Source organism: Penicillium expansum (assembly GCF_000769745.1).
Source record: "Penicillium expansum strain MD-8 chromosome Unknown contig255, whole genome shotgun sequence".
In the NCBI taxonomy this organism is placed as follows: domain Eukaryota; kingdom Fungi; phylum Ascomycota; class Eurotiomycetes; order Eurotiales; family Aspergillaceae; genus Penicillium; species Penicillium expansum.
Window position 1 is genome coordinate 64,011 of NW_015971251.1, and position 11,348 is coordinate 75,358.

General features: G+C 49.3%; 6 protein-coding genes across 6 annotated transcripts; 3 read left to right on the top strand and 3 right to left on the bottom strand.

Annotated features, from left to right (window-relative positions):
- Positions 1-117: 117 nt before the first annotated feature.
- Positions 118-1,482, bottom strand: PEX2_073960 (tRNA dimethylallyltransferase; the record flags this gene model as incomplete). Its single annotated transcript, XM_016744666.1, has 1 exon — positions 118-1,482. One exon carries the CDS (start codon positions 1,480-1,482, stop codon positions 118-120), a length of 1,365 nt encoding a protein of 454 aa, XP_016600490.1.
- A 381-nt stretch (positions 1,483-1,863) lies between these two features.
- On the top strand, positions 1,864-2,763 carry PEX2_073970 (putative ABC transporter; the record flags this gene model as incomplete). Its single annotated transcript, XM_016744667.1, has 2 exons — positions 1,864-1,996; positions 2,054-2,763. 2 exons carry the CDS (start codon positions 1,864-1,866, stop codon positions 2,761-2,763), a joined length of 843 nt encoding a protein of 280 aa, XP_016600491.1.
- A 607-nt stretch (positions 2,764-3,370) lies between these two features.
- PEX2_073980 (Elongator subunit ELP2) lies at positions 3,371-5,844 on the bottom strand (the record flags this gene model as incomplete). Its single annotated transcript, XM_016744668.1, has 2 exons — positions 3,371-5,656; positions 5,716-5,844. 2 exons carry the CDS (start codon positions 5,842-5,844, stop codon positions 3,371-3,373), a joined length of 2,415 nt encoding a protein of 804 aa, XP_016600492.1.
- A 232-nt stretch (positions 5,845-6,076) lies between these two features.
- Positions 6,077-6,531, top strand: PEX2_073990 (ubiquitin-related modifier 1; the record flags this gene model as incomplete). Its single annotated transcript, XM_016744669.1, has 3 exons — positions 6,077-6,138; positions 6,195-6,359; positions 6,414-6,531. The coding sequence occupies 3 exons, from the start codon at positions 6,077-6,079 to the stop codon at positions 6,529-6,531; spliced, it is 345 nt and encodes a 114-aa protein (XP_016600493.1).
- A 134-nt stretch (positions 6,532-6,665) lies between these two features.
- PEX2_074000 (bifunctional fructose-2,6-bisphosphate 2-phosphatase/6-phosphofructo-2-kinase) lies at positions 6,666-8,966 on the bottom strand (the record flags this gene model as incomplete). The annotated part of the gene is made up of 11 exons (XM_016744670.1): positions 6,666-6,917; positions 6,972-7,148; positions 7,254-7,577; positions 7,632-7,751; positions 7,799-7,906; positions 7,961-8,041; positions 8,108-8,277; positions 8,332-8,429; positions 8,486-8,521; positions 8,585-8,773; positions 8,953-8,966. 11 exons carry the CDS (start codon positions 8,964-8,966, stop codon positions 6,666-6,668), a joined length of 1,569 nt encoding a protein of 522 aa, XP_016600494.1.
- A 745-nt stretch (positions 8,967-9,711) lies between these two features.
- On the top strand, positions 9,712-10,923 carry tom40 (TOM complex pore protein TOM40; the record flags this gene model as incomplete). Its single annotated transcript, XM_016744671.1, has 3 exons — positions 9,712-10,023; positions 10,100-10,747; positions 10,816-10,923. The coding sequence occupies 3 exons, from the start codon at positions 9,712-9,714 to the stop codon at positions 10,921-10,923; spliced, it is 1,068 nt and encodes a 355-aa protein (XP_016600495.1).
- Positions 10,924-11,348: the final 425 nt, after the last annotated feature.

Sequence of the window (11,348 nt, forward strand, 5' to 3'; positions counted from 1 at the left end):
GTGACGACGTGCACCTGAATTTTACACGAAAGATCATCCCTGACCGGTCAGAATAATAGAAGAATGGTGGGTATTTCTACGATCCTTAGTCTATCCTTGACTATGCAATGCAACAACTCATGACCCAGGCTCAGTTTCAGTTTCAGGATCCTGGATCCCCTGCGCTTCCAATTCCTTCTTTCGGAAATAGTCATCCCGCTGTGCCCTCCTACTCGCAGACTTAAGTCCCCTTTTATGTTGATGACTATTCAGATGAATATGCCACTGGTCTTCCGACGCCATAGTCTTCTGGCAGACATCACATGTATAGCACTTCCCGATTGGGTCTGTCTGTGCACGCATTTGGGCCTGGGCTTCCTTCGCGCCGAACTCCGCCGTTGCCAACTGAGAAAGAGATTTGGGATCTGGAGTCGGCTTGTTTTGCTGCATCAGTTGCACAATCTCTTCGGACGGCCCAGTGATGCACTTGCTCCAGTCGCTGACATTCGAACTGTCCAAAAGATAAAGACGACGAGTCTCTCCGGCTTCTCTGAGTGCTTGCCAGAGTTTATTGCGGATCCATTTGACTTGCGAAGTTCCATACTGCCGTGTGGCGATCCGAATTAATTCAAGAGAGGTGACTTTGAGATCTTCGATCTCTTTCTCGCTTGCTTCCCCGTCCCGGATAGCCTTGAAGTATGGCGCCAATTCCTTGAATCCAATGGACACCCAGACTCCCCGTGTTTGGTCAACTTCAATCCCCTGCGAGGCTTTTTCCTGCAAGTAGTCCGACATCTTCTCCGCCTCGGTCATCAAGCCCTGCTTGACCATGTCATCGACACGCGCATCCAGGCGCGCATTGAGGACCTCCTTCTCGGCATGTACCCAAAACACCAATGTATTCTCGAACCGTAGCAGTCCTTCCGCCTGGTCTATCGCTTTTCTTTTTTGAGAGAATTGCTCTGTATAAATCTCCGAGGCTTTCCGCCCTGTCTGAAAATAGATTTCCAATGATCGCCGGATTTTCCGTGCATCTCTCGGATGCCATCGCGCAGCCATGACAGGATCCACCTCGCGCAGCTTCTCCAAGAGAACTTCAGGCGACGAGTCCAGAATCGGCCATTTCTTCGATGTTGAGCTAAACTCCGTGAGCTGTTCCCGCTCGCCTTCGTCGTCTACTCCTTCGCCCACGAGCTGTTCCTTGAACAATACTGCTTGGGTATAATAGTGGGTGCCACCAACAAGGATAGGGACCTTGCCACGGGCGCGGATGTCTTCAATCGCTCGTAGAGCTTCTCGCTTGAATAGTCCTATGCGCCATGCTTCCGCGTCTAGGTCGATGCAACTGAGGAGGTGGTGAGGGATGCCGTTCCGTTCATCTACCGGGATCTGATTCGTTATGATCGGCAACCCGCGGTACATCTGCATAGCGTCGCCATTGATGATTTCACCATTGAATCGAGAAGCCAAGTCCACTGCAAGCTGTCTACAGCTGTCAGTCATAGTGTCCGGAGGAAATGCGGGCGGGACTTGGAGTCACTACCTTTGACTTTCCTGTGCCTGTGGCACCGACGACGGCTATGAGCGGATTCATGATTCTTTGACCGTGCCAAATAGATCGGAGAGCCGAGAGCATCCCGCGATGCTCATTGCAACGACGTGGGGGAGAAAAAAAAAAGTTGTTATCGGTTATCACGCGGGTTACCTCATCCATGGCATCACCCGAGATCGTCTCATCGTTACATGAGCGCTAGCATCAAATCAGTCTAGATAAATTGGAATGAACAATCCTGTCTGACTCATTTTATCTTCTTCCTTTCACTTTTTTTTTACTTTCGTCGAATTCCCCGGTGCTCTCGGTGCTTTTCTTCCCCCACATTTGTCATGGCGGATATCAATTCCACTCTCCCAAACATTGAGGTACAAAACCTCTCGTACAAGTTCCAAGATGGCTCCAGTGGCCTGGAGAACGTATCCATGAGCCTACCAGCTGGAAGCCGCACTCTACTGATCGGCGGTCAGTCAATCCCATCTCTACTATAGACTAATCTCGAAGACTAACCCAAACACACAGCAAATGGAGCGGGGAAAACCACCCTCCTCCGCCTCCTCTCAGGGAAGCGCCTTGCACCCAATAATACCATCGCCATTGGTGGCAAGGATCCTTTCAAGGATAGCCTAGACGGCGTGACATACCTGGGAGTCGAGTGGGTGTTGAACAGTATCGTCCGCACAGATATCGATGTGCCCACGCTGCTCGCCTCCGTTGGCGGAAATGCCTACCCAGAGCGCCGGGACGAGCTGATCGATATTCTCGATGTCGATCTGCGCTGGCGCATGCATGCCGTCTCGGATGGAGAACGCCGTCGCGTGCAGCTGGCCATGGGCTTGCTGCGACCCTGGCAGATCCTGCTGCTCGACGAAATCACTGTCGATCTGGATCTTTTGTCCAGGAGCAATTTCTTGGCTTTCCTAAAGCGGGAGACTGAGACTCGTGCCTGCACTATTGTTTATGCTACCCATATCTTGGATAACCTCGCCCAGTGGCCTACCCATTTGGCACACATGCACTTGGGTAAGGTCAAGGCGCTGGGTAGTGTTGAGTCATTCCATGAGCAAGTCCCCGAGTGGACTTCGGAGAATAGCCGCCTTGGAGAGCTGGTTCTCAAGTGGCTCAAGGAGGATATGCAGGCCAGAGGTCCTCGCAATGGTCGTGGTAATCAGGCCAAGACCTACCAATCGCTTGAAGGTATTGGGGGTTACGGACTGGAAAAACACGACTGAAGAAATAATCTGGAAGAGATCTGACACATTTTGTTTTCTCTATTTTTTTGGATTTTGCATGCAAGCACTGATGTCAGGAGTCATTTAACGTGCCATTCAACAACAATTGGGTTCAACCACAAGGCATAGACGGGGTTATGGATTGGCATCTGCATCTACAGGGAGGATTTATTCAACACTTGGGAGTTTTCAACCATCATGACTCAATAAGGGGGGCTAAGATTATTTTACTTTTTATACAAATCATGAGAGCATGTTCGAGATAGCACATGCGTGTGGACGTATCCTCGCTTATACAGATTCGAACTGATCGCTGATCTATAAATCATTTTGAGCCATGACAAGGCTGGACACCGCGTAAGTGCAGATAAAGTAACTCAACGTGGCATGAGCTCCAGGCCTCTTTCCAAACACATGCTTCTATGACTTTTTGTATCAGGACAGTCTTCACAGGGTTTATAACGAAAGTTTTGAAAGAAAAAAAGACATCTACAAAGCATCTACAGGGAAATTAAAAGGGACGTTAAAAAGGAATCTCAACCATCATGACTCATAAAGGGGGTTACCCAGGTACCTAGGCAGAACCATTTTGTTTCTTTTGTACAAATCATGAGAGCATGTTCGAGATAGCATATATCCGTGTAGACGTATCCTCGCTTGCCACCGCCAATTCAAACTGACTTCTGTTATCCGCCTCTGCAGCCGGCACTGGTCGCCATGATAGTTGAGTGATTGTCTTGGAGGGCGACGCCACTTTGTCAATGGTCACGATGTGCTGTGCTTCGAGAGTATCGGCAGCAATTCGGTGGATAGAAATAACACCGTTGTCTTCGCCGACAGCAATAATATAGGTGCCTTGGTATGTTGCAGGCAAAAATGCAATTGCCGAGACCGCAGATGTCAGGCCCACGGTCGTTTTGCAGACGAAAGTGTCTTCAGACTTCTGCCAGATCTTGACGGATTTGTCACGTCCTGCCGTGGCAAAGACATGCTCTGTTGTAGCTGGGGCCCAGGCTGCACCCAGGATCATTCGAGAGTGACCCTTGGGGTTTACGCTGAGATTTGTAAACGTAGTTGGGTCTGCGTCGCTCCGCTGGAAGACCGCCCATTGGCGATCTCGTCCAACACTGAGAAGATAACGATCGTCACTCGAGAATGAAAGGTCCGTGATGGTCAACGAGTGCGCAGTGAGGGAAGGTTTGATCTCATGCCAGTCTGACGTATCGTAGAGGCGAATTACCGCATGATCAATCGAGCTGGCCTTGCAGGCGGTCGCAATGAGCTTACGATCATGGCTCACTGCCACTGCTGAAATCTCATAGCCATGGCCATAGAGCTTCTCATGCTCCGGCCACAATGTGTAACGAGACAACTGATCCTCCAGTGGCGGGTGGTTGGCAGCCAGCGAAGCGGAAGCGACTGGCGCCTCAGTTGGGCCTTTTTTCTCATCCTCTTCCACTGGGGCCTCATCTCCAAGTGCCTTATTCGAGAGACCCAGCACTGGGATTTCAGCAGTGTCTGGGAGGTCCTCATCATTCGATTGTTTGAACCCAGTGAGTCTCTCGAGCAACTTAGCAATTGGTTTGGGCTCGTTGAACACACGCAGAAGTTTCTCCTCTGCGCCAGTCACAAACTGTGAGGGACCCAGTGTGTCGACACAGTTCAAATCGTACCCATGAATCTGAGGGCGAGAGAACTCATGCCATGACCCTGTATCTCCTCGCACCCACTTTGCATGAAGCCGGGTGGTTTGGTCTGAACTGGTTGAAAGCAGGTAGCCTCCAGTGGGCTCCCATTGTACACCGTTCGCGGAGCGCACATGACCCGAAATACCGAACTTCTGTACCCAAATATCCGCGTCGGAATCATGTCGCCAGACCCTCCAGCTACCTGTCCGGCCAAGACTCACCACTTGCTTACCGTCTGGCGACCAGAGCCCAATCCAGAAGCCACCGGCACTACCAGTCGCCGTAGTAGATCCTTTCTGAACACTGATCTCTCCCATTCTCTCTGCGGACATCCAAACGCCTGATGCTTGGTCCTGTTCCCAAATCGTGATGGTATTATCAGCCGATGCCGAGAGAAGCTGCTGCCGCTTCGAATCTGGGTTCCATGCAATAGTATAGATCCAGTCTTCATGTCCAAAGAGAAGAGCTTCGAAGGTAATGGAGTATTTCGATCCTGCAGCCTCAAACTCGTGGGCTTTGTTCGATAGCGTAGGCTCCATTCCTCCAAGCAGAGGATCGGTATCATCTATTGGAGCAGGAGCACTTGCTTCACCCCGGTGCAGCCGCCAAAGACGGATGTATCTATCTTGACTTGCAGACGCTAACAGGATATCACCGTTGCTCTGCTTGTCCAAGGTGAACGAAAGAGCCTTAATCCAGGCTTCGTGTCCTGCAAGCACAGCCCGGCGCTTGAACTCTGGCTTGCCGATGGAGGTTTCGGAGACGTAGATCTGAACCTTGGTCGTTGTACCTGCAACGGCCAAAACCAATGGCTTGTTCGAGTCGCCTTCAAGCCCCTGCAATGACAGAGATAGCGGGAAGAACCGCGGTGTCATTGTGATCGTTTCGAGTAGCTCGCACTTCAATTCGCCCTGTGCATTTATTCTCCAGATTCGAACCGTCCCATCAGCCGCTCCAGATGCGATAATATCCGTCCCATCGGCGACAGCAATCGCATTCACTGAGCTCGTGTGACCCTCAAGGGTAGACGCAAGGACATAGTTGTGCGGATCGGCATTGTCTTTTTGCCATACCCGTATTGTGCGGTCGACGGAACCGGTGACGATAAATCTCGTTCCTGAGGCGGGGCAAGTATAGAATCGAACGACACTGACTTTGTCGGTATGACCAACAAGCAGGGCATAGATACCACGATCAGTCTTGTCCTTGACTAAGTGTCAGCTCTTCCTTCTTATTAATGCGCAGTTGTTCTCAATCAACCTACTAGAGGATCCCATAGGGCGACATTGTTGTCCGCACCGAAGGCGAGCACGCCTGTCTGCACATCCCAATCTGCGGCACCAGGATGCCGGTTTCCTCCCACACTAATGTAGTCTGTTTTGACGGCGACCATGGAGGATTATGAAGGTTTATGAACCCTTTTGTCTGTCTGTGCTGCTGTACTGGGAATCAATTGAAGAAAAGCCGCAAAGAAATTGCGGGAAGATTGGGGCTTATCGATAAGAGGTTCTGTCTCCGCCCAGCCCCTCCATCTTCAACGGACTCGACTTGGGATTTCTTTCCATTCGTCCTCAATAAAAGAGATAATTGCTATATGCTCTTTATTTCCCTTCATCTACGACGCTATGGCTGATACTTCAAACGTGGGCCAGGGAGATTTCCCCATCCCTATCACCGTCGAGTTTACGTACATCAAATCTTTCTGTCAATTGATCAACCTCTGCTAATAACTGATCTCGATAGTGGCGGCTTGGAATTGCTATTCGGGAATGAGCGCAAGCATAAGGTCGTTTTGCCTGCTCGTTTAGAGGACAGCAGCAGGCCAAATATTTCATACCTACTTAAATACCTCGTCGACAATCTCATGAAGGATCAGAGGATAGACATGTTCATCATGGAAGACAATGTGTATGTCAACATGACTTCGAAGTTTGATTCAAAAAGTATTAATAATTTTAACAGACGACCGGGCATTCTCGTCCTCATCAACGATGCCGATTGGGAACTCGAAGGCGAAGAGACATATGAACTTCAACAAGGAGATAACATTGTTTTTGTCTCAACTTTGCACGGCGGTTAAACATGATGGATTGTATTGGTGCTATCAACGCAACTAAGACGAGAAACAAACTTGATTCAAACTTTGGCTGGAGGAATTCGAGAGCAACATATGGATGGTATTGCCAGGTGAAGCGTACTAGTGTGGACGTTTACCTAGACCACATCTTCAACATGCTGTTGTGAGATCCGTTCGCGCTCACGCGGTGTTCGGATTCCACTGGGTGTTCGATGACCACTATGTGGGGTTGCTTGACCTTCTGGAGTACCAAGCCCTTGCGTCGGTGATACCACTCCACTTGGGGGCACTGGGATCTTCAAGTCCTCTGGAGAGTCCGGGATAATCTCTGCGGGAAGATCGGGTATATGGATCCGCTGTGCCTCGTTCTGATAGCTCTCGGGGACGATCTGGAATAGTGTCAATTAACCATAGATATGAATCTCATCCAAAGTCCAATTTACCTCAATGATTTCATCGCGAGGGAACTCAAGGAACGGAATGTCTGCGGCATTGCAGGCCATGAGATAGCCATACAAAACCCTTAAAACACTTTCGTGTGCAATGATGAGGAGGTCAGTTTGCTCCCTCTCCAATTCAAGGATAATTGGCTCGAGGCGAACAGCCAAGTCATGGTATGACTAGTAGAAAGGGTCAGCAGCTACACATTTCGGGGGGTTGGGGTTAAGACTTGCCTCTGCCCGGGGATAACGGTGGTGATAAGGATCAAGCTCGTGCTTAGCAACCTCGTCCCCAAACTCTGCTCGGATGTGATTCTCAGACATCTTCTCACAGACACCAGGGTTCAGTTGGCTCAATTGAGACCTCTGGCGGATTTTATATCCGTTTTCATGGAGGTATTTCGCGGTTTCCACTGTCCTGCGCCGTGTGGAAGTCCAGACCTTCAAAGGCCTCGACTCATAGCCAGTCTCTCCTCGCTCAATCATTGCTTGCTTTTCTTCTTCTCGGTGAGCTAGTAGACGTGCGGTCATTTTCTTGGCGTAGTCTTCTCCCTGTTCTGACAACGAAGCATCGGCTTTGTATGAATCTGCATCTAGCGAAACGCCAGCCTAGATAGAATGTTAGGTTTTGCATTGTAGGAATAAGAACAGTAGATGACCTACCCGGGCAAAGTACGTGCGTCTCGATTTGATGTGGAGATTCAGAAGATAGAAAACTATACGGTTAGAAAGGTAGCCAAAGCTTCGATTGTTGACAATCAGTCTCTCGCCGGCATTGATCATCTGTATTTGGTGAGTAATGGCAATGCGACAAAACCAATTACGCGTACCTTGATGTAGTTCAGGTCCTTCTCCTCCATGGTCTGGAATTGGGGGATGCGAGAGGAGATACGGTTCAAGTAATGCTTCACGGCATCTTCTGATTTCCATGAGACGTACTGGCCGTGATTGTTAGATTTTTCTTTGAATGCCAAGATATACGTAAGACTCACATCAGGGGAGGATATCTTGACTCTACGAACATTCTCTTCAATGATGTGTTCATCGTCACACCAAGACTCAATGAACAGGGTCTGGTAAAACAAGACATCAATGATTAGTCTATTGTACAAATATTCAAACGATCAATTCTGACTTACCTCAATATCATGCTTTGCAAACTCCTTAGCGAGGGAGCGCCGTCCTGAGGCTAGCGGGTTGACGGCATCATATATCGCTATTTGACCATTTTCATGGTTCAAAAAGTGATAGATGTCTTCTCGGCACTTTCTCACAATCTTTTGGCGTAACAGAACGGACTTGGCAGTCGCTAAGCAGAGATGTCAATTATGGTCACTCAGGTGAACCAGGACACCTTGCCTACCATTGACATAGAAATAATCATCTGGCATATCCTCGCCAAATGGGATTGTGGCACGACGATAGTCGCCCAGATGGAAGATTCTGGTTTTGACACCGAGCCTATCAATGCATCAGCATGCCTCTAGGAATGCGCAAATCATAGAAGTAAAGCATACCATCGCAGGTATCGTGCCAAAGCTACTGAGATATGTCTGTCATGGGTTTAAAAATTAGTCCACTGCGTAATACTAATGTTAATGTATAAAGTATCATACGTTTTGCCTCTGGCAGGCAAGCCGACGGTGATGATCACAATGCGGCCCGAATGGAAAAGCCGACCAGATTCGGTGCTGTACAGCTGGGCTGGAGCCAAATCGGCTTTTTCCGGCAAGTCATGAATTGCATCGACAAAGATTGACGACTTACGGCGGAATCGTGGAGAGTTGGCCACGATCTCAGCGGTGCTATATGATGTCAGTTCAAATCCACTCAGGCTTCACTCTTCAGCCTCTCGAAAGACTAGACAGGAGACATTGCTCGTTTCTTTTTCTTCTTTTTGCTAGTGCTGTCAAGCAACAGCCACACACAAAGCAGGTTTCATAGGAGAAAGTATGAAACTATGAAGCGGGAAAGGCAAGCTTACAGTAAGGTGTCCATGGTGGGATGGCGAGGTGACGCAACCTTGAGATAACAAGATACCAAAAGGTACAGTATTAAACGTGTCAGGGTTATCAATAGGTAGTCCTAAGATAGATCAGAAGTACTTCAAGTCACGTCAACCTGATGGTAGGATAGTGAAGAAAGAAAGCAAGGAACAAGGAAGGGTACCTGAGAGGCGGTATAGGTAAACGATCAAGGCCCAGATATCAGGTGCAGATCATTGGCTTTTGTTGCCTTGCTTTTCAGGCTGCAATATGCAAAGCAGTCCAAACAAAAACCGATTTAGGCAAAATTCAACACCACATAAGATGAGAAGAAAAAAGCAGTTCGAAGATCAATTAATATCAGGTTATAACACCCCAACCACTCCCAATCACCCTTAATCACCCTTAATAACCCCCAATACCTCCCCCCAGTTTGTGCCTTGGACCGGGAAAGCCCGATGCTTATGTAATATCCCGGCGAACGACAGCAACCAAAGACGCCGAGGCAGGTGACTAGCATTTTTCACAGCTTGGAAAGTCTTGAATTGCTTCCCCTACACTCCTGAGCGCATCAGATCCAGCCCTTTTTACACTATTTTATCAAGGTCATCTGAGACGTTTGTTCGTCCTAGATCCTCGGGCTGGCCTCAATCCCTTTTATTCCCAATTATTTGTTTTTTCCTCCGAGTGTCAACTGAGACCGACTAACACGCGTGACGACACCTAATATATTCGTCAAATATCAGATTTCAACCAAAATGGCCGATTACCTATCATCCCTCTCCTTTCTCACAGAGAACCCTGCTGCCGCAGCCGTTAACGATGCATACTCCTCGTTCTCCGACCGAAGGGCCTTGCTCAACCTGCCCAACCCCGGCACTGTCGACAACCTCGCCAGGGAAGTGCAGAAGGATGTTCTCTTGACCAACTTCATGTTCTCCGGTCTCCGAGCAGACCTGACCAAGGTCTTCGGCATGTCCCCTCTCTTCCGTGTGTCGCACGCCTTCTCTATGGGCTCAACCGGAAACTTGCCTCCATATGCTTTCTCCGCCATGTACGGAAGCCCCAGGGTAAGAACAACCATCCAATACGACCCATGTGCCGATCACTGCGATTATCAGTATCTAATATATCGTTATCCGATAGGTGTTTATGCAAGGTAACTACGGAAGTGATGGTGCGCTCGCCGCCGTCGCCAACTACCGCTGGAACCAGGCCCTTGTCACCAAGACCAATGCTCAGATCATGAATGGTGGTACCCAGGGCTTGGTCCAGATCGACAACGACTACACTGGTCGTGACTTCTCCGCGTCCCTCAAGGCCTTCAACCCCTCTTGCCTCGAGGGTGGTCTCACCGGTATCTTCGTCGGCAGCTACCTGCAGTCTATCACCCCCAGCCTCGCTCTTGGTTTCGAGGCTATCTGGCAACGCCAGAGCATCACCGCTCGCCCCGAGACTGCTCTTTCCTACTCCGCCAAATATAAGGGTGATGACTGGATTGGTACCGCTCAGCTGCAGGCCCAAGGCACTTTCAACGCCACTTACTGGCGCAAGCTATCCGAGCGTGTTGAGGCTGGTATTGACATGAACCTCCAACTTCAGCCCTCTCCCGCTACTCTTATGATGGGTGGCCCTGCTCGTGACGGTACCACTGCCATTGGTGCCAAGTACGACTTCCGTGCCTCTTCGTTCCGCGCCCAGGTTGACAGCACCGGTAAGGTCAGCTGCCTCCTTGAGAAGCGCATTGCCATGCCCATCTCTCTCTCCTTCGCTGGTGAGATCGACCAAGCCAAGGTAAGCGACATCCATAAAACTTTCTCATCATAACCTCAATACTAATTTCTTTTTTTTTTTCCTTCTAGCAAACAGCTAAGCTCGGTCTTGCCGTCTCCCTTGAGCTTGCTGGTGAGGATGTCATGGAGCAGCAGGACAAGGTTGACCCTGCCAGCATGATCCCTCCTCCCTTCTAAAGCTCTCCTCTCGCATCACCCGAGATAATAACCCTTTCGCCTCCCATGTTTTAGTAGTTCTTCACTCTCCATGTCTGAAATGACATATGTTGTCTCTCGTCCTCGGTATATCCTCTTGAATTTGGGTTGCTGGTGCAGGTGGCCAATTGTTTGGCGCCATGGAGATTCCACCATTTTTTTTTGTATAGATTCACACTCCGGTTCTTTGATTTCCTTTTCCATTACCACCTGATGCTGCATCTCTGTTTGGCTCGTGGTCTGATATCTTGTGTCTCCACGCTATCTTTCCGGTTCATTTCCTTGCATGGCCATGTTTTGGGTCTATGGGATTGCCAGGTCTGGGATGCATGGCTGCGCCTGCAGATAGCTCTGGTTATGTTTTTCGCATCATAGACGGGCCAATGTAAAACAAGTTTTGATTAAGT